Below are 26,821 nucleotides of genomic sequence, written 5' to 3'. Positions count from 1 at the left end.
ACGTTGTATATTTTTCTAATAATTGAAAATATATAACCTCTATACTGTTTTATTGGGTAAATGGTATATATATTTATATCAAGACAAAAGGATATAATGTCAGATACCTATGCTTAATTTGAAGAAGTCAAAATATTTCCCTGACAAAAAAATAAATGAATGGTTGTAATAATTTTTCTCGTTTTTATATTTAAGTATTGAATCCTTATTTTTTGAAAGATATAGTCTCATAACTGCAACGGTGTGTGCATACAAATTGAATAACGCGCGTTAGCGCGTTATGAAAATTTGTTTGCACACACCGTTGCAGTTATGAGACTATATCTTTCAAAAAATAAGGATTTATTTAAGAAATAAACAACGTTATTTAGTGAACATGGCGTTATGAATAGCAATTGCTCTGTTGGCATATTCCATGATGCGCGCTAGCGCATCATGGAAAATATGCCAGCAGAGCAGTTGCTGTTCATAACGCCATGTTCACTAAATAATCGTTGTTTATTACTTATATTTGCATTTTACCACTCTCAAATACCCTGTATTAGCCTAGACCTTGACAGTTAGCTATTACATCAAAAATAAACATTCAGACTGTAATGTATTTTAATTCACATAGATTTTTTAACAGAATCAATGATATGTTATAACAGTAAATCTTTTAAAATGTTATTATAAGACAGGTTTTGATATTAAATACATCAATTTTATGGAGTTGGAGAAAAAAAACACATGATGTATCGTATAGTGGTTTAAATCTATAACGTCATGGAAAAGTATATGACGTCAGACCTTTATGACGTCATAGTATACAGACGGAGCAATTGCGATTATAGAAAAATAATTGCAGTTCCTCCCTATGGACTTACAGTGGGAAAGAACAATGCATATGCAAATATTATATCTTAGGAACCTAACTCCGTCACCCACATGCTCTATGATATGGCAGGGAATGAAGACACATTAACAATTTAGTTAAAATTCCATTTGTATCTAGTCCAAGTTATAATAAGTAAAAATGGTGCATACAATTTAATTGTATTTAATTTCATCGAAATGAAATGATTGCCAGAATAAAAAAATGGGTCCATGTAACAACTATCACTATGGCCTTTTCAGAATGTATGGATGCCGTTTGATTTATGTTCTTACTTATTTCAAATATTTTATATCATTAATTAATATATTACTTATTACATTACTTATTTCTTGCATTTTTAGAAATGTAGCCTATTCTAAATAGCGATATACCGGATATATCTATACCCTGTATAAGGCAAAAGTTACGGCATGAGCGATTTGACGTTATCATCAAGAATAGTGCATAAAGACTATTGTGGACTGAAAAAAAATGTGTTAATTACCTTAATCAAAAATGTATTACATGTGAAATGTTTCATCTTGATATCTCTAAAAATGGCTGACCACCGTAAATGATCGAATGGGTCCGCATGTCAGAAATATCGATATTTTAGTGCACTCGTGAAAAAGTTTTAGCTGATTTCACACAATTAATGGTGCATAAAATGAACAAGGTTTAATTCTGTTATTTTTTGACACATTCTTAAATTTAACCGTTGCAAATTGTTGACATTTGATTAAAGATTTTTGACATGTAAAAAATGACGTCATAATCGTACTTGATTTCAAACGGCGAGGAGTTTTCCGAAAGTGACGGAGTTAGGGTAGTGACGGAGTTAGGGGGCTATGCGATACCTCAAAATTACTGTATTATCCTATTGGTAAGTTCAAATTAATGGAAGAGCCACAGTAACAGCCACAAGCGTGATCTTTGATTTTCGTTTGTGACGTTGCACTTAACAGCGTTCAACGTTTGTGACGTCACAATTAAAACTCGTGATTTAACCTTTTAGTACCCTGTCTGTGTTATGTTGCTATATCTGCAGTAGCTTTACATGCAAAATATATGTGAAATGTAAATATTTAAGCATTGAGTCATTATTTTTTGAAAGATATAGTCTCATAACTGCAGCGGTGTGTGCATACAAATTGAGTAACGCGCGCTAGCGCGTTATGAAAATTTGTATGCACACACCGCTGCAGTTATGAGACTATATCTTTCAAAAAATAATGATTTAATGTTTATATTTACATTTTTTTTACTTCTTGCCTTGTCGCCAAATGTGATTTATAGGTAAAAATTACTTTTTTATCCTAAGGGTAAGTTCAAATTAATGGAAGAGCCACTGTAACAGCCGCAAGCGTGAACTTTGATTCTCACTTGTGACGTTCATTTTACAGCGTTCAATGTTTGTGACGTCATAATAAAACTCGTCATTTTAACCTTTGAGTACCTTATGTGTGTTACAGTCCTATAACTGCAGTACCTTTTCGCACACTTTACATGCAAAAAATATTTGGAATGTAAATATATATACGTATATACACAGCATATACATATTTACACATGTTTTTAGTTTTTAATTTTTTTTTACGACTTAACAATAATTTTTCATAAACTTGTCATATAAACTTTATTGAAGCACCATCCAATTTTCTGCATTTACAGAATCATAATTCTTTTTAAAAAATGCAATTTATTTTTATCATTTTGAGTTTTCAATTCCATTATTTACCTGTAAATTAGAAACACAGGCAACCGACGTAATATATTTTCTCAAAATTAAAAACATATACCCTCTACCGCAAAATTGTTATCAATTTTTAAAAAAGTAGGTTTGCATCTAAATATGCAGTCGGAGGATGGTTGATCTAATTATATCAATAGTATACATGAAAAGGCATACAAAAAGTTGAATGTATTAAGATTTCTCAAGCATACAATTGATAGACTAACACTTGTTAAAATTCGGCTTTTATCAGACCTAGATTGGAATATGGTGATGTTATTTGGAACAGCTGTATCAGGGAAAATCCGAATTGCTTATTAAACATGTACAAATTGAAGCAACCAGGACAGTGACAGGGATCATAGTTAATTCTTTTAAAATCATTTTATATAGTGAGCTTAATTTGGAAACCTTGCAATCTCGAAGGGATAAACATAAACTAATTATATTCTACAAGATTATAAATGGTTTAGCACCACAAGATATGTTAGATTGAATTCAATCATATTTTCTAACTGAACATACATATAATCTTAGGTCGAATGAGCTTTTTTCCTATCTACCGCTATATACTTATTACAATAGCTTTGCTCCGTCTACATGTAAATTATGGAATAATCTTCCTGCAGAAAAGAAAATTTCATCAACTTTATCATCTTTCTTTTAAGTCAAAACTTAAAAAACAAAATATACCTAGAGCTTACAAACCTTTCAGTTAAGACAATAGGAAATATTATTTTACGTCAATTACGGAATAAAGCTAGTAAAGCTTACTTATTTAAGGATTTTTTTTAACTGATGAGAGTCGATGTTAATACTGTGAGTCTGAATCTGATAGAAATGTGATTTTTTTCCCCTGAATATCCAAGGTAAACTCAACAAAGAGACGAACTTTTTAAACAACTTATTTACATTGGTGTACCTTTTTATATGAACTATGTACTTTATGGTAGTTCTAAATTTTTATATAGATAAAATTGTAAAATTGTTTCCCATGTTTATACTTATATTAGAGCTCCAAAGCATTTTTGATTCTCTTAATCAAGTAGTTATTACATATTTAAAGGGATAATATGTAATTTCAAAAAATAATTATTTAAGTTTCATTTTTTACCCTTCCCCCCTTTAGGGTCTTTATTCAACACCTTTGGTCTCAATATTCAACGTGGAAAATTGACCCCCGGGTCAATTTTCAACCCGGGTCAAAATTCTTCGTTACAACGGCCCTACTTATGAAAGTGTAGTTGAAATTATTCATTTAAATGTTCGAAGTATTAGAAACAAGATAGATTCCCTTAACGCCATAGTTAGTGATTTCGATATTGCGTGTTTTATTGAAACGCATCTTAACCGCAAAATTTCAGATAATAACATACATGTATGACTTGTAACTTTTTACAATATAATGTATCATATAATAATGTATCATATTAAAGAACAGTGTATTATATCATACAATACTATATCATAGGATTCATGTTATAGACCACAGAGCATATGTTATGAAGCACCTGCTCCAAAAACTTTAACCAGCTCTTCAAACCAGCATCCGAAACCTATGGGTCATATTTAGCACCCATGCCTGTCAGATGCATTAGTATTACCTGTTTAGCACCATCCAAACAAGTTTAGTGAAGTTAGGACCAGTAATAACCAAGATATATTTTTAGCATCCTTGATAATGGAGATTAGGCTCTGCATCTGAAGCTACCTCTGCGATTCATTTATATTATAGTTAAATACACTATGTAAGTTTGAAATAGTACTATTATCAATAAAACATGTGACCTGTTCCAAAAAAACTAAGCCTCATCCAGCATCCTAAACCTATCTCTCAGATTCAGCATTCAAGCCTGTCATTTGCATCAGTATCATAACACGCATCATCCATGCAACTTTGGTGAAGTTGGGACCAGTAAGCACTAAGATATCATCATCAGAGGGCACCTGCTCCAAAACCCTTAACCAGCTCTTAAAACCTCAACCTCTTCCAGCATCTGAAACCTATGGCTCAGATTAACCATTCAAGCCTGTCTTGTGCATCAGTATCATAACATGCATCATCCATGCCACTGGCGTCGGAAGCAAATTGAAAGTGGGGGGGGGGCTAGACTAATCCTTAAAAAATATTGAGAAAAAAGTAATTTCCAAAATCATGGAAATCCTAATCCGGGGGGGGGGGGGGGGGGGGGGGGGTGTATACCTAAACTTCCAAAAAAAAATTACTCACCCAATTTTTTTCTTTTTCCAAAATCATGAAATTCCTAATCCATGGGGGAAGGGGGGGGCTAATATGCTTCTGAATCCAACTTCTCAATCTTTCAAGGTAAATTTAGGAACAATAATCTTTCCTGCGAGACAAAGTGGGGGGGGGGGGGGGGGGCTGAACCCTCTATCATGCTATGTTTCTCATGGTTAGGTATAACTTTTCAAAAAAAGTGGGGGGGCTAAGCCACCCCTAGCCCCCCCGGTTCCGACGCCTATGCATGCAAGTTTGGTGAAGTTAGGACCAGTAATAACAAAGATATAATCATCAGAGGGCACCTGCACCAAAAACTTTAACCAGCTCTAAAAACCTTAACCTCCTCCAGCATCAGAAACCTATTTGGCTCAGATTCAGCATTCAAGCCTGTCTAGTGAATTAGTAAAGTAAGAGCACCATCCATGCAAGTTTAGTGAAGTTAGGACCAGTTGTAACTTAGAAATTGCTATCAAAGGGCACCTGCACCAAAAAAAATTTTCCTGCTCCAAAAACCTTAACCTCCTCCAGCATCTGAAATTCATGGACCAGATTCAGCATCCAAGTCTTTCAAGTCCACAAGTATGTCCAGCTGCATCATCCATGCAAGTTTGGTGAAGATAGGACAAGTAATAGCTTAGATACAAGACCTGTAACAAAAACGTTAACCAGGTCCGGATGCAGACGCCAAGGGTACAGTATAAGCTCCCCCGACTTTGTCTCTGTGAGCTAAAAAGTTAATAAAATTAAATCAAGGAATTGCCATTTGATGTTTAATGAAGAAAACATTTAGAGTTTCTATTTTGGTTTTTTTCTTATGATATATTCTACGCTAGAAAGCCCTGCATTTTGCCAATTCTTAAAAAGGGCCTAAAATAAGATTTTCCATCGTTTCACTTTGTAATGGCAACGGTACCACAAAGCAACAATTAAAACTTCAGTTTTTTCACTAGTCAAATACTGTAAACCAACTTTTATTCGGGTGCGAGAAATTATCACGAGGTTAGCGAGAGCCTAGCGTCGCGAACATTTCTCACTGCAAACCAATCCTTTGTCTATAGTTTTTATAACAATACAGGTCTGGATAAGGCTTGGTCGCGAACATTAGTCATCGCGAACCAGTTTATTGGCAGTTAATCCCAAAAAAAAGTCGCCTCGAATAAAAATTGGTTTACAGTACATGTATTACCAATTATAAAGTATGTAAAAATTCGTTGACAATGCGTGGCTACCAAATTTTTATATTTACATTGAATAGATCTTAAAGTTTTTTGTCACCTATAATTGGCATTCGTACATAAATGTAAACTCTAAGACACTGCTGCAAATCTACTGAAACCATTAACATTAGAATTTTATAAAATCATAAGGTTAAAAGAGGGCCTTTTTTTTCTTTACTTAAATTGCAAATAAATTAAATGTAAAAAAATAAAGATAAAATAAAAGTGCTTTGACTGGGCCAGATTATTGAGTTATGTATATGTACCAGTGTTAGGTATCTTTCAAAATATAAATACTGGTCTCAGAATTGATGACAATACATTTGTTTTATATCAAACAATAAAATAATGGGCAACATTTCTCTTTTCAAGCTGCAGTCATAAGCAAATCACATCTGACTGTGCATGTATAAAACTAATGAGGAATGCACCCAAAAATAAAACAGTTATTTTTATTTCAAAATGTAAATCAATTAAGAACATTAAACTATTAATATTGCTGTAAATAATTCAAATTTCATATTAAAAAAAAAATATACATGTTGTTGACTAACTTAAACCTACAAGACGACACATTTAAAAATATTAAGAGTACATGTACATGTAGCATATTAATGGCATTTTTATATATCACAGTGTTCATTATTCCTGAGACAGATCCAATATCTAAATTCATTTCATTATAGGAAAACATGACACACAGATCAATCATATGAGGAAAAAAACAAAACTTCTCTTAAACTTTATTCAAATAGTGATTAAAATAGTGTACTTATCTCAGTTTTCTGGATATTATTTGTTAATATTGGTGGTAAGTTATGTTCATCAATGATGAAGTTGTTATGTATGAGTGACTAGTCTACAGAATTTCATGAACATGCATTGATTGAGTATATCATGCATCACCATTCTTATTTAAATAAAAACATATTTTGCATGTGTATATGGATGGATTTCAAAACAATCATACCTAATCTCCATTTATCTTTGTTATAACAGTAACTTGCCCTTAAAATTCTAACATGGATTTCACAAGGTACGACAAACTTATACTGAATATGATAATTAAGCATACTGATGCTCAATCTCCTAGAGGAGTTAGATAACTGGGCTTTGAGAGGTATGGTAGTCAGCAGTTCCTTTCCTCTGGTGGAAAGTATGGAACACCAAGGATGTCAAATATTTCCTTCTCAGACTTTGCTGGCAATGATTTTCTCTGGAATGATAACGTAAAATTCATTGACATAAAATCCAAAGTATAATTGAAATTCAAATACTAAGAAATCAATTCAGAACCACTACAGGTTGTAGAAACTGTTTTAATAGCCTTGAAGAAGATCTCCAAAGTAGATTTAATTATGATGTTTTGCACTTGGAGTTTGCTATGAAAGAGTTTAAGTGCAGGTTAAAAAAGTTCATGGTGTAGAACAGACTTCACCAATAGAAACCAATGACCAGTCTTACATTTACTTACTGGCCATTGACCAACTCAGAGAACTTTTCTCAGTTTCATTCTATGCCCTATTCTGCTAACCTCCACAATTTAATGAAGGAAATTTCATTTCTTGTTTAAATGGAGACTTATGCCCTTCAGGGGTGTGCAATTACCATCGCCCGACGCCCGGGGCTACCGATTTCAGAGGTCGGGCTAGCAAAAACATTAACTGTGGTAGCCCGTCGGGCTAGTAAATCATAACCAGAGTTGGCAAAATATGCCGGTAAATTTGCAGTGCCCTAGTAGGAAAAGTGTATCGTCATTGTTATCACAGAGGCATAATATCTGCTCCTTTTAAGTCATGATAGCCTAAAAATTTCTTAAGCATTTTTTTCTCGTGCTACATTCTTCTGAGAAAAAACACTCTGCTGTAAGTTTCACACTTTGAAGTTTTACCGACAGTGTTGACCTGACCAGTGGCTAGACGAGATAGTCACGCCTCACTGCACATAGCTTCCGTAGTTACCTGTGCAGCTGTTTCAAGTGACATCACTGTAAAATGATTTCTTTTTCTGTAATATGTATTCATTGGCTTTTTTAAATATAATTTTTTTTACAGAGAGAGAGAGAGAGAGAGAGAGAGAGAGAGAGAGAGATGCATTACAGAGATATTATAAATTTCTGCACTAACTATTCTCATAAACACATTTTAAAGTGACCTGCTTGGTGAATTAAAAAAAAATTCATATTTTGCATATTATTATTTGTGCATTTTCCATTATTTTTAATTAAAATTTACCATTACGTAAATAATAGTTGTATTTTGTAAATGGAAATTAAACAGGATAAAATGCATGCACACATAGATAGTTGCAGTGATTTTATAGAGTCTGTTCACATTCACAATGTTATGTTTGGTTTTTATTATATAAACGGTACCCAAACCAATCAAGTTGAATATTTTTGAACTAGTCTACCACAGAAAACATGCAAGTAATAAATATTTCGTATATTAATAATTATATACTAACTAGTATCATACAGGGTTTTTTTTTATAAAATGAAATGTCGACATGTCCGAGATAGTCTGGCTAGTAACTTTGAATCTTGGGCTAGTAACTTTGATACTCCCACTAGCCCCTGGGCTAGTGGCCAAATTTTGTAATTGCACACCCCTGCCCTTGAATACTGTAAAAATCTTAAATCTGGTGTTTACAATACCAGTATTTGGCGGATATGATTTTTAAACAAGTTAGATTTGATTTATTGAATTTCTGAATGTACCTATTAATCTACATATATATTTGACATTTGGGGATGTACTTGATTTAACGTAGGCTGTTTTCCACCAAAAATGCTAAAAAGAATACACAGTCGAATGTGACATGTTTACAGTAGTACATGTAGTTTTACATCATACCGTATTTGTTTAACACCTTGAAAAAAAAGTTTGTTTTTCTTTTGGTGGATTAATGAATATTCATGAAACCAAGATAAAGACCACTTAGTTAACCAATAGTCATCGGTAATCATTTAACTAGCTGGGTTGTTCATTATAAAGTGAACTCTACCTTTGTTAAATCATAAAGCCCATGACTAGTCATTGCATAGTTGTGAGTCCTCTTTGCGTATGTTCTGATGTCTCGGTTAAACTGCTTACTCCCCGTCCAGCCAACAAGTGCATAGAAATACTGGTCATACGGAGCTATAATTAGATCTACCCGACGTGCAATCCAGCTTCGAGACTGTGCAGCGATGTCTTCTGGAGATAATTCATCAGTTTTTAATTTCTTTTTGACCGGTTCTGAATCTTCAAAACTATTCAAATCAGCGGATACATTTTCTCCTTCGTCACTAAAGAATTCCTCTTCAGAAAGACTCTTCCGCCACTTCTTTGGGAACTTGATTATGCCAATCCACTTTTCAAAATGATCCAGTTGATTATTCTTTGTGCGTTTTGAGTCGGAATACATAGCTTCCTCCGTGTAGGTGCTTCTGTTCCACTTTCCACACAAAATCAGGTTCTTGCTCTCCAACACAGATAGGAGCCGAGGAAGAAAACCGACTTCTTTCCCTGTTGATTGGTGCGTAAATAGTAAATCTATATCATGTCCATGAGTTTTACCCCTAAAATGGAGAAAGAAAACACAAATCAAATATTTATAGGGGTTACATACAAGTCACACCACCAGAAGATCCTGACTGTAGAATTGTTACATAAGGATCTACTTTCAAGATTACATGTATTGCAAAGATTGCTACAATAGAAAACAGACTAGGATTTTAAAAGGCTGAAGCCTATTATTAACTTAGCTTTTCTACCAATGGGTACATATGTCAAATGTAAATATTAAATCTACAAAGCTATTAAGGTACATTCAAGCATTTTTGAATTTTAATAACCAGGTGCTGTGTTTACAATTTTCAGTAAGGAACCAGATATGGGTTCTGTATACCGCTTAAATCCTCCACAAAGTTCTACTGAAATGCCGGGGAGAATAGTTTTACATTGATGCTTGATAAACTTTGTGAAGTTGTCTGCTTCCAAGCGAGTAACCAACTCCATCAATTCCTCGTGAAAGGCCAACCCTGTATCACAGAAATGACATGTCTGTATTGATATAATAATGAAAAAAACTTTTAAAATTGGATCTTTTTGTTTTGCTGATAAATCAGCTTAATTAGTAGATTATGTTATAAAATACAATTTTTAGTTTTCTAACTTATGTTTAACTTTTAAAAGTATGTGACAGAATTTATACAGTTTAGACAGCAAAATTGCAAAATTATATACAATGTCATAAAAAACATCCAATAGTTCATGTTGTAGAGTAATTTGTCTACAAAATCATCAGTCCTACCAAATCTCAGTCTCCAGTCTCCTTTAGTATAATTCTGTCTAACCTCATCCACCGTCGTCCATCCCTTTTCGATCCACTCCTGTGCAGTTTTTGTACCAGCTCCAAATACCTTTGTGAAAATCTACAACCACAGCCATAAACATATGTTATAATGCATAAATTCTTCTACCACATTTATCAATTATTTTTCTCAAATCATGTTTTTTCTCTCATACTTATACCTTCATTTTCTTATACCAAGGATCATTTCTGACTTTCTCTACTTCATCACTGGTGCCATGGTCCAGGATACTCTGACAATATATAAACGTACATGCTGTTAAATCATTTAAAATAGTATTAAATTACTGCACATCTGAATAGAAAATTTTCACTCAGTATCAACATAAAATATCATTTTTTTTTAATTGTTAAATTATAGGTAGACTGTGTCTATGATGTAACATCTGGAACTTTGAACATGCATATGTTTATCATTGAAAATGTTTAATGGGTTTGGAGCTTAGAGTGGCTATCAAATAGACTAATTTTACAATTGAAATTACAGGTGTACTCTGTGATGCACTCTCTGGAACTTTGTTACATGTACATGGTTTATCATAAGTTGATTGTTATGAAGTACATTTAGTGGCATATGTGAACATTTTACAGTAGAAATTATTCATTGAAAGAATACCTGCAGAACTTTCTGAACATGTTTACCAACATCTTTGGCCCCCTTCAGTTGGTCGATGCTTGTCAGAGGAAACTTGAGGCTCTTGAGGACACAGGAGGCCCGTCTCCATGCCAATGCCCTCATGTAATTGTCATCTCCCTCCCTCATCTCGGCGTAGTCTTGGAGGAGCTCCATCGCCTCCTACAATTGTATTGTTGTTAATTTGTACACATCTGTATTGTTCCTTGACCTTCATAGGAGCATATATTTCTTGTTTTGGAGTACAGTACATTTTATCAAACCTATGCAATTTAAACCTTAATGATGTTCAAACTTCAATCATGAAAAATGATTAATAACTCTTAAACCCTCCTCAAGTAAATAAATATACTGTAAATTCCTAATTTAATGCGAGGAATTAACATCTGCGTAAAATTGCCAGAAGCACATCTCGGGAATTTCAAAATCTCGCTTTTATTTTTTGGACAGATGTAAACTACAATATATTTGGAATTATGCAAATGATTTGGCGTTCACGATTTTATACTCTCGTGATATGATGCAAAACCGTTGAATCGCGGAATCAAGCACCTGGTAAAATAAGGAATCTACAGTAATCAAATGTTTAAAAAGTTTACAAAATACATTTTTATCAAGGTTAAAAAAGAAAGGAGCAGTAAGAAAAATTAATAGTTAAAACTATAAAGTGGATTCAAAGCTAAAATCCTTTATGTCATATACTAATTAATGTAAATAGCATATACAAAACATTGAGTTGTAGTATACATGTACCATTATATGTAAGTGTAAATTACAAACAAATAACGCTGAGTTGTAGAATACCACTACATGAAAATTACATACACAGAACCTTGAGTTGTAATAACCCATTACATACACAAGTATGCACACAGAGCTTTGAGTTGTAAGTAATGTAAATTATGTACACAGAACCTTGTGTTGTAGTATACGAATAAATGTAAATGTAAATTTTGTATACTGAGACTTAAGTTATAATAATTCATTACATGTAAATGTAAATTACATGACACAGAACCTTGAGTTGTAGTATACCATTGCATGTAAATTATGTAAACAGAACCTTGAGTTGCTGTATACCATTACATGTAAATGTCCATATATGTAAACTACTTACACAAACTACTTACACAGAACCTTGAGTTGTGGTGTTTGAGGGGAGTGGATCTCTGGCAGGAGTACTCTGGGACAGGACTCTGCACTGTGGGCTCTGATGCTTGATTACACTCCACCTACACAAGAAGTAATGCATCTACAGGATAGACATAGTTTTATCATGGCTAAAATGAGAAATGCAGAACATTCACAGATTTATGAATACATGTATAATGAAATTACATCAACAATTTGAACTTCAATATTTAAGGCTACTGTAATGAATGTTGGATTTATATTCATCAATCTATTTTTTTGCCGAAAATGCATAAAGTTTGAAGGTACATGTACATTATTTTATTGCTACCCAATTTTCTTATTTAATAAATGTCTATACAAGTAAAAAGGCTAAGCCAACATCTGCACCAAATATGTTTGTACTGAAGCAAAATAAGATGCATATCACCATCGTGATTAAATCAAACTAAAGACTTTCAGATCAAATTCAGAATTACCCCGGTATTAAACTCACAGCATTGCCTCCTTGAGCAATCACATGTTTGTCTTGGACTGGGACTGGTTCTCTTGCTTTGATGCTGTCCGTGAACCAGCTGACTTTCAGTAATCTAGTGTGCTGCGGAAGCTCTGTAACCTTTAGCACCTTCATGGCCTGGGCAGCTGTCTCGTACTCAGTTATTATGTGGGTGACACTGTCTCTGCAATATTGAAAATTAATAACGAATCCCATGAATGTCCTAGCTCTCTCTCTCTCTGTCTCTATTAACCTTCAGTTTCTACATCAATTTTTAAATTTTGTGGGTTTTTTTTTTTCATGTTATTACTTGAGGAAAATTTGCAACCAAAAGATATACAATTTTTCAATACAGTGTCTCAATATACAGTGTATCTGCCATTTATAGAATATGCTATATTAATGAACATGTGTCAAAAAGAGTACTGTATACAGGGGAATATTTGCCCCGTTTTATTTTTGCCCCTTTCACCCTCATTGTCAGTGGGCGAAATTAAGACTGGGCAAAATAAAGACAGGGCGAAAATGTTTGAAAGTGTAAAAGGGCGAAAATTACACAGGGCAAAAATAACACTGTAAGCAGTACAATGTATTAGAGTTAATTCACTAATGTAACTCAATCCTTAAAAGACTTAGTACTTGAATTCTTCTGCCATTATAAAGTGGTGTCGCAATGCAGCTTTCATCATGTCTTTGTATCTTTGTTTCTGAATCTTCTGTGGCATGATGTACACCACCACTTTCTGGGAATCCCCCATACTTTATCTTCAGAGACCTCAGGGTCTCTCTTTTGGGCTTTCTTGCTCTCGCAGATTCATCTACAATATTTTACAATTTATTATCACCTGATAACAAAATACTAAATGGCTAAGTATTTAACGAGGCTGAGTACAGAACGAGTACGCACGCTTTCGCGCAGCATTTCATTTGTATTGTGACGTCATCTTTTTGCTTGTTTGACGCCATGGCGTGATAGTTTTATCTGCAGATATTCAGCGAAATTTGTTGAAAATGGCTCGTTTAATGCGTAAAATTAATGTTATATTGTGGAATAAACATAACTGTTTCGAAGTATAAGCTATATTTGGGCTCGGGTCGAAAAAGTGAAGAGGGTTCAGCAGGCCAAACCCTCTGTCACGTTTTCTTAACCCGCCTAAATATAGCTTAATTCATATATTTCAAGACAGTAACCATGTATTTTATATTAATGACCCTTAATATGTGATGTTATATATTTGTTTATTACTTAAATATGTCTGAAGGCTTTAATAATACTATAAAGATCACCTTTTCCGCCTTTGTCAAATAAAAAATAGCCATTATCTGACAAATCTGGGAAATTGGGCATACAATAATCAACTTTGATAAGACCCCTGGAACAAACCAGGAGGTAAAAGGTTTTTTTTATTTGACCATTTGATGCCTTTTAGCAATAACTTTAATATGTAGAACAGAAAAAGAAATCCCTAGGGCAGAAGTTTAAAAAAATGTGCAAAATTGATACATTTCAAGCGAAATCCCATAGGGTCCTATGTTAAAGATTAACAAACTTTGAGATGACCCCCTAAACAAACGGTGTGGTAAATGTCTTATTTTTTAATCTTAAAACAATAATTATATCAGTAGAAATTCAGGTAAAAAATTTCATTAAAAAATCTAGGGCAGAACTAATTAGACCCGGCCTCGTTAATGAAAACATCTATATTTTCTTTGTCACTAAATTCACAAGCAGTCATAAAAATTCAACTCAAGTCTGAGACATAAACGTCTATGGTCAAGCCAACAAACACATTAAAAGCAACCACTTTAAAATCAACTTCCATTCAACTGCCAAAGCTAACAAATAGAGTTCACTAAAACCTGCTTGTGCAATCGGCGCCTTTTCGTGAACTCGAAAGTAGAACCTCAATTCGGAATATTGTTGTTCTCTTTTACCGTTTTGTTGATTTAGACAATTCTCGCGAGAGGACGCGTGACTTGTGAATGAAAGGCGGAATCTTCAAAACAGAGATCATTAAAAACATAATTATTCATTTAATCGATGGTTACAAATTTTTAAACTAATTCGACGTGGGTTAAAGTAGTATGGTTTATCAAACTTCTTAAGGAAAAAAGCCAGCGATCCATTTCTCGGTAAGTAAAATGTTAAGAATATCCAAATTTTGAAAGTGCTTATTTGATCAATGTTAATTATCTTGAATCACAGATCTGATCATTGAACAAACGACCCATCAGATTTTAAATTGAATGCTTAATTAAACATTTAAACTTGCATTATTTATCTGATATACTATTGGATTTTTATCTTGATATTTTTTACTCGATTTAATGTCGGGTTCGGGATATAAAAGTATATTCAAAAATTGTGGGTACCGTATCAAAATAAACAGCAACATTACATAGGGAAAAATAGATTGATATGTTTTGTGATTTATTATGGATGAAATTTTCTGCCAAATGATAAAAGGATGGTTGCAACAGGTGTTTACTTTTTGTGTTGTAAACAATATGACAATAGTTTTATTTTTAAACTCAGCTGATAAAAAGTAAATTGATTCATAGTGAATGGTGATATTAAATTTCATTTATCTTTTCCATTGCAGTAACATGCCATCTGCGCGGGAGGTTTTATCCCCATTAACTACACCAAATATTTTTAACTCTGTCTCAAATCTCATATCTCCTGCCTCGAGCCGGCATGTGAGTCTCAAAAGTCCCGTCCCAATGTTGACGGCAGAACACGATGATGCAGCAGAAAAAAGAGAGCGGAGGCGCTCCAGAATTATTCAGCTACAGCAGCGAGTTGGTAGTCCAGCATCTCCAGGGGAAAGGTAACATATTTAACCCAACAATATTTTACATATGCATGAATACCTTATTGTATTTTCTACTCATTTTGTATGGAAAATTTTGTGTTTGGTATTCAGTTGTGCAAAACATGATTTATATAATTTTCCCATATTAAATTTTTAATGAAGAGTATTGGCAGATAAAATAAAGATAAGAATTCATGACTGTCAGTTTTAAAATTATCTTCCTACACCAATATTTATGTATGTTATCTTTAACAATTTATTTTGAGAAGTTAGTTTTTATTCCCCATTACAGAAGACGGTCATTGCCACTTAGTGGACTCAGTGCCACTCAACTTGCAGATCATTACTCCAGCTGTATAAAACTTTCTGCAGAAAATGTAAGTTCCAGAAAAATTAATACATAACATGTCATAGTACCTGCTTATCATCTTTACTTTAAAAAAAATGTTTTTAAAAATATTTGCTAAAATTATTGATATTTGAGTAAAGGTATACTAGTATAGATTAAGGTAACTCCGTACATATAAAATCATGGGTTCAAAGTTAAAAACATAACTTTTTTTTAACTAAATGGACTTGAATTTCATCAAAAAATCAATAAAATATATATGTATCCATACTATTTAAGATGTAAGGTAATAAAAACCAAAGGCTGAAATTATCATCTGAAAATCACACTTTTTTTTGTTTAAAAATTAAATATAAGTGGATGGATACTTGTTTGTATATTTAAATTTTATTGCTTACTTTGCCAGAAAACTAAAATTAATTCTAAAAAAAGAAAAAATTGTTTACATTAGAAAAATTATAGCATTTAGATATATCACTCAGAGAAAAGTAGAAAAGAGTTATTTCCCTTTGTCATTATTGAATTATGTGGAATACAAGGATGAAAAACGCTTATTAAATATCTCCAAGTAAACAATGATTTGAGTTTTTGATGTGCACCTATCATAACATAGAAATTACAAATCTACTTGCAAGAATTTTAATGAATTTATGGTTTATGTAAAATGTATGACGTCACAGGAGGGTGGATTTACTTTAAGTTACTGTGATAATCAGCTTGCCTTAATTCTTTCAGAAAATCAATGCCAAGAATGCATTTGGATTGCATTTAATTGATTATATGTCAGATTTGGTGAAGAAGAAAGAACTGGACAATTTTCAGGTAACTGGTTAAACCATTTTAAAGGTATGATTAGAAAAAATGCTTTGCATGAGACCACCCCAAACTTGTGCATAATATACTTTCTCAAGCAAAAAAATTATTAATTAAAAACACATCACAAATCAATTTGTTGTTAAATCATTTCTTAATTCAAAACAATATTTCATTCTACATAAAATAAAGGGATGAAACTCTGTTCTTTGAAGTTTCATTGTGAATATGACCTTTTTCCATATTTCATAGGTGTATGAGATTTTAATGTGTTTGAAGTGGGAAAAAAATTCTTTTGATGTATGATTGCCTTATCTTTGTGTACATTAATTGTGTGTATGTTTAGGTTGCTAGTACCACTCTGGATGCCAGTGCAAAGATCTATGCAGGAAGAGTGGATGCCATCCATGCAGAGACTTATAAAGTCTTGACTGGATTAGGGCGTAGTGGGGAGAAATCCAAAGCTGATGAAGATGGTAAGCTTCAATTTATTTGTTGAAAAAAGTGTACTTCTATTAATACATTATTTTTTGATAAACCCAAAATGTAATATTTTAAAGAATTGTAAAACAGGAAGCAAAAAAAAAAAGAGTTTCTTTTTTAATCGAAATTTGAAATACATGCATAAATACATCTTCGCTAGCCAAGGGTTTTCGGTCTACTTTGCTCCCCATAAACCCTTGGCGGATTTCAGTACGAAAACTCGGTGACAAGCTCCATTTTATGATTGGCTGCAGCTGGGAGTAGCTGATCCAATAGCAGTGCTTGTAAATATAAACTTTAAAAGAAAACACAGTTGGATCTTTGGTGAAACATTCGGTGCTTTTAACAAGTTGAGACACAAGTTCTCGAGTATAGTGCCTCCCCAACGATGGTCTAACCAGATCGCTTTAAAAATCTGTATATTTTACTGGGATTGAACATAGTTCTACAAACTTGTCAAGGCTAGCTCTCGTGATAGCATGGGAAGTAAACATGGCGAATGTAGAAGATGCATATCCCGTTGGTATATACATTCCTGCTTATGGTTATTGATTTTAAGGGTTCAATGAGCTGTGTTTTATTTAATTTCTTTAGTCCACAATGTTCACGACAAAGATACCTGGTTTTATGGCATGAAAGCTTTCATATAAATTGGCGACTTTTTCACTCCCGGTACAGGTCCGTACAAAACACTATGAATAAAACATCCCGTGCTTTCCCTAGGTTATAACTTAATTTGTATTTAATAACATTGTTAATTATGTTCCGATATTTGGTAGTCAACATTTTTTCAAGTTGTATTAATGCCATTATGTGTATATAACCCGTTGTTCAATTCGATTAAAATGTAAATATGCAAGGGGCGCAACTCAAGTTGCTCACTAGATAGCGCCACCACATTACCGAGTTTTCGTAATTAAATCCGCCAAGGGTTTATGGGGAGCAAAGTGGACCGAAAACCCTTGGCTAGCGAAGATGGTATAAATATTTCATGATTGAACAATTTATTTGCAAACAAAACCTCTCTCTCTCTCTCTCTCTCTCTCTCTCTCTCTCTCTCTCTCTTAATGTACATGTATATGGGTATATGGTGTTTTATCAGGAGAGGAGGCAATGGAAGAGGATGGTGTGCCAGGAGAGGAACAACCAGAGGAAGTCAAGAAGAAGAAAAGGGTGTGTACACTACTTACATATAAATGTTAATCATGTCTTGTATAATCTCTAAATAATCTATCATAGTATGAGGGATGATTTTGATACTGAATGTTTATCAAAAGATTGTATTTGCATTGATCTCTTAATGAGGTATAAGGTAATGAAAGAAGGGGTTTTAAAAGAATTTCTTTGATTTATATTCTTTCCATCTTTATATTGTAGACAAAAAAGAACAACACGATAGAGTCCAACCTGAAAAACATCAACGTCAGTAAAGTAGACCTTGAATTTGAGGTAAGTGATTTTCATCTTTTTTTTATGTAAATTGTCTGCTATCGATGTGCGTTGTTAAAAAGAAATTCTGTCTAAAGGTGTACCTATAATTCAATATTTTATGTCACCTGTTGCAATGTGTTTATAATTTGATAATTTTGAGCTGATAGTGGAAAAGCACACAATAATGTGGAAGATATCATGTGTTGTGCTGTGTTGAACTTTTTGACATTTATATACTGTCACGTACCTGCTTATTCTTAAATCAGAAGTCAATAAGATGACTCAAGATCTCCTTCATTAATGACCAGTATATAATTCTGTACTTTTTAGAAGTGCAAAAGTTGTCTTTCTTCTCATTAGTTTTTGTCTCCGTTAATCTAATAAAAGTATTGCAACAAATGCAATCCATACAAAGCAAGAAACATGTATTAATTATACAATGCAAAATAAAGGAACAATGCTGACATAAAAAAAGGCAGAGAAAGTCAATTTAAATCTTGTTGAATTTATGAACAATTGCTGTTTGCCAGGTGGATCCTTTGTTTAAAGTGATGTCAGCGGCGTTTGATGAAGGTGGCAGCAGTGGTTTGTTGTTGAACAATCTGCGCTGTTTTGACGATCGACAAGACCTCGTCCTAGACTCTTCGTCTGATGTTGCTCAAGTAGATTACTCCATTGATATATCACAACGAAAACCTTTAGAAATGTCTGAAATTAAAGGTAGGCTTTTATTTACCAATGATGTTTGATATCATTGTAAGTAAATAGTCATTTTTTTATGTAGATGTACATTACTTCATTTGTTATTGCACTTAATTTTTTCCTTAGTATAAAAAATGTAAGATTTTGGCTCATATAATATCATTGTAGGAATGTTTAGAGGAGTTGACCTTAACTCTAAAGAGGTGTGTCCATCCTTCTCCAGTTTTGAGTTCAGTAACTGGGACTCTTCTATGGAGGTATGACCTTTCACATACAGTAAAGCACGCTTATATTGAAGTGCAAGGGACAAGCAATTTTGCTTCCTTATATTATAAAGCATAATTTGTAATATTCATCAAATTTACAACATGTTATAAAGTCACGGGGAATGAAACTCACTTCACTTTAAGTGTCAATTCATTATAATTCTGTTTGCTTTAAATGTGTTTTACTGTATAATGATCATGAAAGATACAAGCCGTCTGTTTGCATCTTGAACATTATTTTAACTGAAAAATGATAGAATATGAAGCAAGAGAAACCAAAAGAATTTACAAATATTTTTTCAAAATTTAGATGTTTAGACATTAAATATAATATCAGTATGTCTTTTCACAGACATCAGTGGTACCCTCTGGGTCCAATACCCACGCCTTTGATATAAATGCGGAGACGGAACCTATCGAGGAATCGGATCACTATATGGCCGATCTCCCCGCAGATATAGAAGACATGGCAGTAGAGGGAGCATTTGGGGAAGATAATGCAGGTACATGAGGGATCTCTCTTGTTTGTTTAAGTATTTTCACCCATCTATGAAGAATAAAATGTTTTTCTCAATTAAAAAATTCTTTGCTGTACTGAAATTCCAGTTTCTTTTGGTTGTTTTTTTTTGTGAAGGTCTTTTATTGTATTTTCAAAACAATAGGATTCGATATGATTTCCAAAATGATATCACCTTTGTATTGGTTTTATGACTTTCTGTGATTTGCTGTAGAACTTTTCATTCCAGTGAAAAAATTGAAATCTACAATTTCAGCAACCAATGTATATTTTGTTTCATAATAAAATCCAGCTGGAATAAGTATTTGAGCAATGTTTATGACCTACTTGTTTATTTTATTATGGAATCCCTTTACTGTTGATACAGAGGATGATGGGGACGCAGGGGGAGATAACCAGATAACAGAGAAATCCATATGTATAGGAGATGGTAAAGCGGCAGAGCTGATGCAGAGCGCAATCCGAGATCTCACGTAAGCTGTTTAACATCATGAACTCAGTCAACATAGGGAGTGGAAATATAGAAGTTATTTACACTAAATTCAGTTTAAAAAGAGACATGCTGTTGATATCACAAAGTAATAATGCCAATTCCTTTTGGTATGATTTGCATAATGTGTGAAGTATTCCTGATTACAGTAACTATAAGATAGATAGAGCATTGAATGGTTCTTATAATAAATGTATGAATTGATTATTTCTATGAGATAAGTGTATGTGTTGTTTAGTAAGTAATATTGCCAAATGCTCTCTATTTAGATTTGCATAACATGTGTGAAGTATTCCTGATTACAATTGCTGTAAGATACATGTAGATATAAGCAATGAATGGTTCTTATAATAAATATGTGCATTGATTTTGTTCTCTGTAGGCACGGAACGACGGGGACCCTCCTGAGTGTGCTGGCGTCCGAGCCCTCAGACTACTCCTACTTCAACAAGGCTCTGCTGAGGGCGTGGGCGGGGCCGGCCCACTGGAGAATCGGACCTCTGTCCAAAGGTATCCACCTAATCACCGTCTTCTGTACACTGCCGCTATAGAAAAATAGATTCCGTTTCTTAAGAAAAAGATACTGTATAAATTTTTGATGTTGAAATTAAGGTTTCATGACGAGAATAAATTAGGATTGTTATTTAGACCTGTGATCGACACTGATTGCACAAAAATTCTGATTTCTTCATCATACATATTTAGAATTTTCTTTCTTTGGCAAAAATGTATTTCATTCATATAATTGTACCAAGTGTTGGATAGGTTAATGTGCATTGAAATAACAAAAAAAGATTTAACAGTATTTATGCAAAGTATTATTTCTTGGATGATATGAAGATATTTCCACAGAATTGTAACTGATTTGTTCTGATCTCGCTCATTACACAAGTGTAGTGCAAATTCATTTACATAAAAATATTATGGATGACCAGTAAATTTTTAGAAGAACAAATATACCAGGCACATTGATGGAATCGTTTTGTATATTTAGATCCAAGAACAAAATCTCAAATGGACAAAACACAGAAGAACAAGAAGGCCTTGTTAGACATAGATTATGACACAGTGAAGGAGGAGAAAGACTTTGCGAAGTACTTCAAGCCCTCCAAGTCCTTGACTCTGACCAAGTCGACACTCACCAAGTACAGCAAAGAGAAGAACACCCTACCCAAGGATCTCCACTACGATGCGGACAAACTGTTCCGACTCTTCTGTAAAAGTCAGGTCATGGTAAGTTGTATGTGTAATTTTTAGCTAACCTGAGCCAAAGGCTCAAGTGAGCTTTTCTGATCACAATTTGTCCATTGTCGTTGTCGTCGTAGTTAACTTTTCACATTTTCATCTTCTTCTCAAGAACCACTGGGCAGATTTCAACCAAATTTGGCACCAAGCATTACTAGGTTTGTTCAAATGAAGGGCCACGCCCTCTTTAAAGGGGAGATAATTGAGAATTATTGAAAATTTGTTGGTATTTTTCAAAAATCTTCTTCTCAAAACTATTTGGCCTGAAAAGCTAAAACTTGTGTGGAGGCATCCTCAGGTAGTGTAGATTCAAGTTTGTTCAAATCATGGTTCCCGGGGGTAGGGAGGGGCCACAATTGGGGGATCAAGTTTTACATAGGAATATATAGAGACAATCTTTAAAAAATCTTCTTCTCAAAAACTATTGGGCCTACAAAGCTCAAATTAAAATGGGAGCATCCACAGGTAGTGTAAGTTCAAATTTGTTCAAATCATGGTCCCCGGGGGTAGGGTGGGGCCACAATTGTGGGATCAAGTTTTATATAGGAATATATAGAGAAAATTTTTAAAAATCTTCTTCTCAAAAACTATTAGGCTAGGAAAGCTCAAATTTGAGTGGAAGCATCCTCAGATAGTGTAGATTCAATTTCGTTCAAATCATGGTCCCCGGGAGTAGGGTGGGGCCACAAAAGGGGGATGAATTTTTACATAGGAAAATATAGAGAAAATTTTTAAAAATCTTCTTCTCAAAAACTATAAGGCCAGAAAAGCTCCACTTATAATGGAATCATCTTCAGGTACTGTATATTCAAGCTCATTCAAATCATGGTCCCCAGGGGTAGGGTGGGAACACAATTGGGGGATCAAGTTTTACAAAGGAATATATAGAGAAATCTATAAAAATCTTCTTGGCAAAAACAATTTGGCCAGAAAAGATCAAATTAAAATGGAAGCATCCTCAGGTAGTGTAGATTCAAGTTTGTTCAAATCATAGTCCCTGGGGGTAGGGTGGGACCACAATGGGGGGATCAAGTTTTACATAGGAATATATAGAGAAAATCTTCTTCTCAAAAACTATTAGGCCAGGAAAGCTCAAATTTGAATCGAAGCATCCTCGGGTAGTGTAGATTCAAGTTTGTTCAAATCATGGTCCCTGGGGGTAGGGTGGGGCCACAATTGGGGGATCAAGTTTTACATAGGAATATATAGAGAAAATCTTTAAAAATCTTCTTCTCAAAAACTATTTGACCAAGAAAGCTCAAATTGGCGGGTAACCATCCTCAGATAATGTAGATTCAAGTTTGTTCAAATCATGGTCCCTGGGGGTAGGGCGGGGCCACAATGGGGGATACATTTTTATACATAGAGAAAATCTCTAAAAAATCTTCTTCTCAAAACTATTTGGTCAGGAAAGCCCAAATCTGAGTGGAAGCATTTCCAAATCGTATATAGATTCAAGTTTGTTAAAATAATAGTCCAGTGGTATGGTGAGGCCACAGTGGGGAATGAATTTTTACATAGGAATATATAGAGAAAATCTTTAAAAATATTCTGGGAAAGTTTTTCGGTCCAAAACTCAGTACATAGTGTGAAAGCACATGTTATGCAGATATAAGTTTGATGAAACCATGATACCCTAGAGAAAAGTGGGGCCACAAAATGGGGGGGGGGGGGTATAAAGGAATAGAGAAAAATCTTCTTACAGGTACAACAACAAAAGGGGCTTGGTATTTACCTAAAGAAAGAGGTGGATAAAAATTGGCAGATTTTGAATTTTTTTTAGCAAGATCTACTGTACTTACTTGTCAAGATATTTTGATACTGTAATGCTAATTTGATCAGAATTAAGGCAATTGTTGCTCAGGTGAGCGATGTGGCCCCTGGGCCTCTTGTTATGTTTACTTTCCCAACTTTTCCAACTTGTTAACTTGTTTGTGAGTTGTGTGAGTGGAGGGAATAGATGTATTTGTATTGAAAATTAATAAAACTTAAAAAAAAAAATGAAAAGGCTGAAAAACTTTATATGGGAACCTAAGCAAATCATTCTTGATTACTGTGTTTTCATAAATATTTGTGAGTATCAGTTTTCATGGATAAAGTAAATATCACAGTTTCAAAGATACCTAAATTTGTGGCCAATGATCCTGTTAATGCAAAATGTTAGTAAAAATTGCACTTTAATGAACATTTGATTTCGTGGATAAACATAAACACGAAATCCATGTAAATTGGCATTCAACGAATATTGATGAAACCACGGTATAGATTTAGAAGCTTTGGAAATGTTTTTGGATGCAGGTAGATATTCATTTTGTAAAATCTGCTATTCCTTCTAGGATACAATATTTTTAGTATGAAATTATTATCTAATGAAAATTACAATTCCCAATTTTAATTTTAAAAAATTTCATGTACATGTAATTGTGTTTGCGTTGTAGATAAAAAGACAAGACACAGTATCAGAGGATATAGATGAGGAAATAGAAAACTACAACTATGAGAATCCAAATGACAAGGAGAACTATTGTCCAAAGGGAGACGAGGTTTGTTGAGTTATTTTTGGGGGGTAAAAATGTTTTAACAAGGAGTTCTTATAAATTTTGAAAAACCAAAAACATCCTATCTGTAATGTTTACCTTTGTGAATTTTCTGCACAAGTGCCTGCTAGATACAATGCTGTATATTTGATGCTCTATGTGATTTTTCCTTTGGGAAGAATTCTGGGACACTAATTTTTCTGGGTTCCTTTCTAGTAATAATCTAGATAAAGAACTCTGGGAGTTAGATTTTGTTGTTAATGTTTCGAGGTACCTGTTGTAAGTCTTAATAATTCCTAGGAGGTTGACGATGACGATGAAGCGGTCGGTGCATTCGACTTTACAGCAGGTGAAGGCACTTTTAGTCAAGATGACTACACCATGCAACCAGACAGTTCACTCAATAATACAACGTTAATGGGAGATAAACTGGTCTCCCAACCCAATAAGGTCAGTTTATCCTCTTTTGATTTTTAAGGATTTTTGTATTCCTCTGGTAAAATGGACTTGTGTCCTGTTGATAAATTTATTCAGAAAATCCCTTTAATAAGGAATATATTTTATAAGTGTTTGAATTTTGTGTTTGAATTACATTTCTTGTATCAATAAGTCAAACATAAGAAAAAAAGATTCAAGACTGATTTTAATGTAAGCAGTACATGTATTAGTCATAAAATGGTTTGATTTAATGGATTCCTTGATATCCTTATAATTCTTAGGTTGCAAAGATAGACATTAACTATGCAAAGACAGCAAAGAAACTAGATGTTAAGAAGCTAAAGGGGGTTATCTGGCATCTATTGACCACTAAATCCAAGAAGGCAGGTGAAAACGGACCAGCCAGTGAATCAATGGAGGAAACAGAGGCAGCAGGGTCCAAGGAAAAACCCACAGAGGCAAGGGAGACTACTAATAATTTGGGGGGGGGGGGGGGACTGTATAGCAAACATCTTAAAAATTGATTTGATAAACAAGCAAGCTGAGTAGATAGCACATTGAACTGGTTTTTAATTTGTAATTTGTATCTTTATAATTCCAGAATGGACCGGACTCCTTCAAAGAGGGCAGTGTGGGAACAGACATGGATGGCACTTTGTCATTTCAGGAACTTCTCAACGATCTACCTCAGAATGTATCTACTCACATGGCAAAGAACCTTAGCGTTCCCATCGCATTCGTTTGTCTGCTTCATCTCGCCAATGAAAAGGTAGGATGTGCAGTCATTATTACACTTTATTTACAAATACTTATATAGATTTTGTTGAGCTACTTGGCAAGTTTGTTGACTTATGTATATAAAAGAGATGATTATATGGAGTTCTTTTTCTTTCAGACTTTGAAAATTGAGAGTGAAAACATGAGTGACTTGAAGATTACTCAGGGAATCTGATGTACAGGCACCAAATACAGCAATACCATTGTACACCAGTGTGTGTTCTAACGCACAAAAATAAGATAAAACCAGGGAATCTTCCAAGTCCTGATTGATAAGGCAATTACTACTCAGTTAAGGAAAGAGTGATTCTGTAGAAAATGACACTTCACTCATTGGTTGTTATCAAGCCAACATAAAGTTTAAAGATTTGTATGTTTGGTGCTTGATAGTAAAATTAGGTTTAAAAAAGAGAAATGAGATAACAGCTCATCTTATCATCATCTTTCTTTATTAATATGGAGTTTTCCTGTGAGAATGGTTATATTGTTTATATTTTTGGGGTTGGGGGGCAGGGGACTGAGGATAATGTACAATATGTATTTATTGAAACTTCAAATTTTTTATTGTTTGTATTTTACTAGGACCACTTACTGTATTTTTTAATTAGTTTATAGGTGGTATTTATAATTTTTGCGTAGAAATCAAAAATGAAATTATGTCCACATTTCGTGTAGATTGTTATTGACTGTTCTTCTTTTTTCCCCTTTTCTCTCCCTCTTAACTTTGTTTTCTGTCTGTAAACAAAAAATTATATCAAATTTATGTCATACAATGTTTGCTCTGTAAAAAAAAAGTAATAATCTCCTGAAGTTACTCAATCAGAAACTGTCAATAAGTCTTAGACATTTTGTTATTATTTACAATACAGTAATTTTTGCTCATGCATTTACTGTTATCAGTTCTCATTCATTTTAAGTTATACCTGCTTATGGCAGCTAAAGGTCTGATGTGTTCCGACCACTCCATATTATTGCAATATTGCAGAAATATTGCCTTATGTATCAAAATCTGCTCACCCCAATTTTCAGAACTTGTGTAGACAGTGGGTGTATGGCAAAATGTATGTACCAATATGGAGAACTCAAACTATTCTTGCATATTTGTTATCTTAAACACAAAATTGGCTTCTGCGGATGTGTAGTTAATGGGTTAAGTCCCCTTGCTAATATGGCTTTGGTACGATACTGTTTCTATACATGTAATTCAGGGTGATTGTTGTCTTGAAGAATTAACCAGCATTGTTGACTGTTTGTTGTGTCCATTATTTTAGAAATCATTGTTAATAACATTAT

General features: G+C 33.7%; 2 protein-coding genes across 3 annotated transcripts; one reads left to right on the top strand and one right to left on the bottom strand.

The window, feature by feature from the left end:
* Window positions 1–6,563: 6,563 nt before the first annotated feature.
* Window positions 6,564–14,615, bottom strand: LOC105326976 (DNA-directed DNA/RNA polymerase mu). Its single transcript, XM_011427234.4, has 10 exons — window positions 14,525–14,615; window positions 13,304–13,482; window positions 12,665–12,848; window positions 12,168–12,269; window positions 11,020–11,199; window positions 10,565–10,636; window positions 10,344–10,464; window positions 9,939–10,071; window positions 9,054–9,609; window positions 6,564–7,263 (listed from the first exon to the last, which is right to left on the bottom strand). Exons 2-10 carry the CDS (start codon window positions 13,420–13,422, stop codon window positions 7,177–7,179), a joined length of 1,554 nt encoding a protein of 517 aa, XP_011425536.3. The 5' UTR covers window positions 13,423–13,482; window positions 14,525–14,615; the 3' UTR covers window positions 6,564–7,176.
* On the top strand, window positions 14,613–26,510 carry LOC105326984 (condensin complex subunit 2). Of its 2 annotated transcripts, none has more exons than XM_020066676.3 (18): window positions 14,613–14,797; window positions 15,268–15,495; window positions 15,773–15,857; window positions 16,565–16,651; window positions 16,989–17,118; window positions 18,228–18,298; window positions 18,503–18,574; window positions 19,087–19,276; window positions 19,427–19,515; window positions 19,877–20,027; window positions 20,409–20,514; window positions 20,914–21,041; window positions 21,526–21,764; window positions 24,215–24,319; window positions 24,614–24,763; window positions 25,033–25,209; window positions 25,353–25,520; window positions 25,647–26,510. In XM_020066676.3, exons 2-18 carry the CDS (start codon window positions 15,272–15,274, stop codon window positions 25,701–25,703), a joined length of 2,229 nt encoding a protein of 742 aa, XP_019922235.3. In that variant the 5' UTR covers window positions 14,613–14,797; window positions 15,268–15,271; the 3' UTR covers window positions 25,704–26,510. The 2 variants fall into 2 exon arrangements, with proteins under 2 accessions (XP_019922235.3, XP_019922236.3); XM_020066677.3 differs by lacking the exon at window positions 14,613–14,797 and adding an exon at window positions 14,997–15,145.
* Window positions 26,511–26,821: the final 311 nt, after the last annotated feature.

This window comes from Magallana gigas, chromosome 8 (genome assembly GCF_963853765.1).
Source record: "Magallana gigas chromosome 8, xbMagGiga1.1, whole genome shotgun sequence".
Classification (NCBI taxonomy): domain Eukaryota; kingdom Metazoa; phylum Mollusca; class Bivalvia; order Ostreida; family Ostreidae; genus Magallana; species Magallana gigas.
Note: the sequence above shows the minus strand (reverse complement) of the source record. Positions and strands in the feature narration are given on the sequence as shown.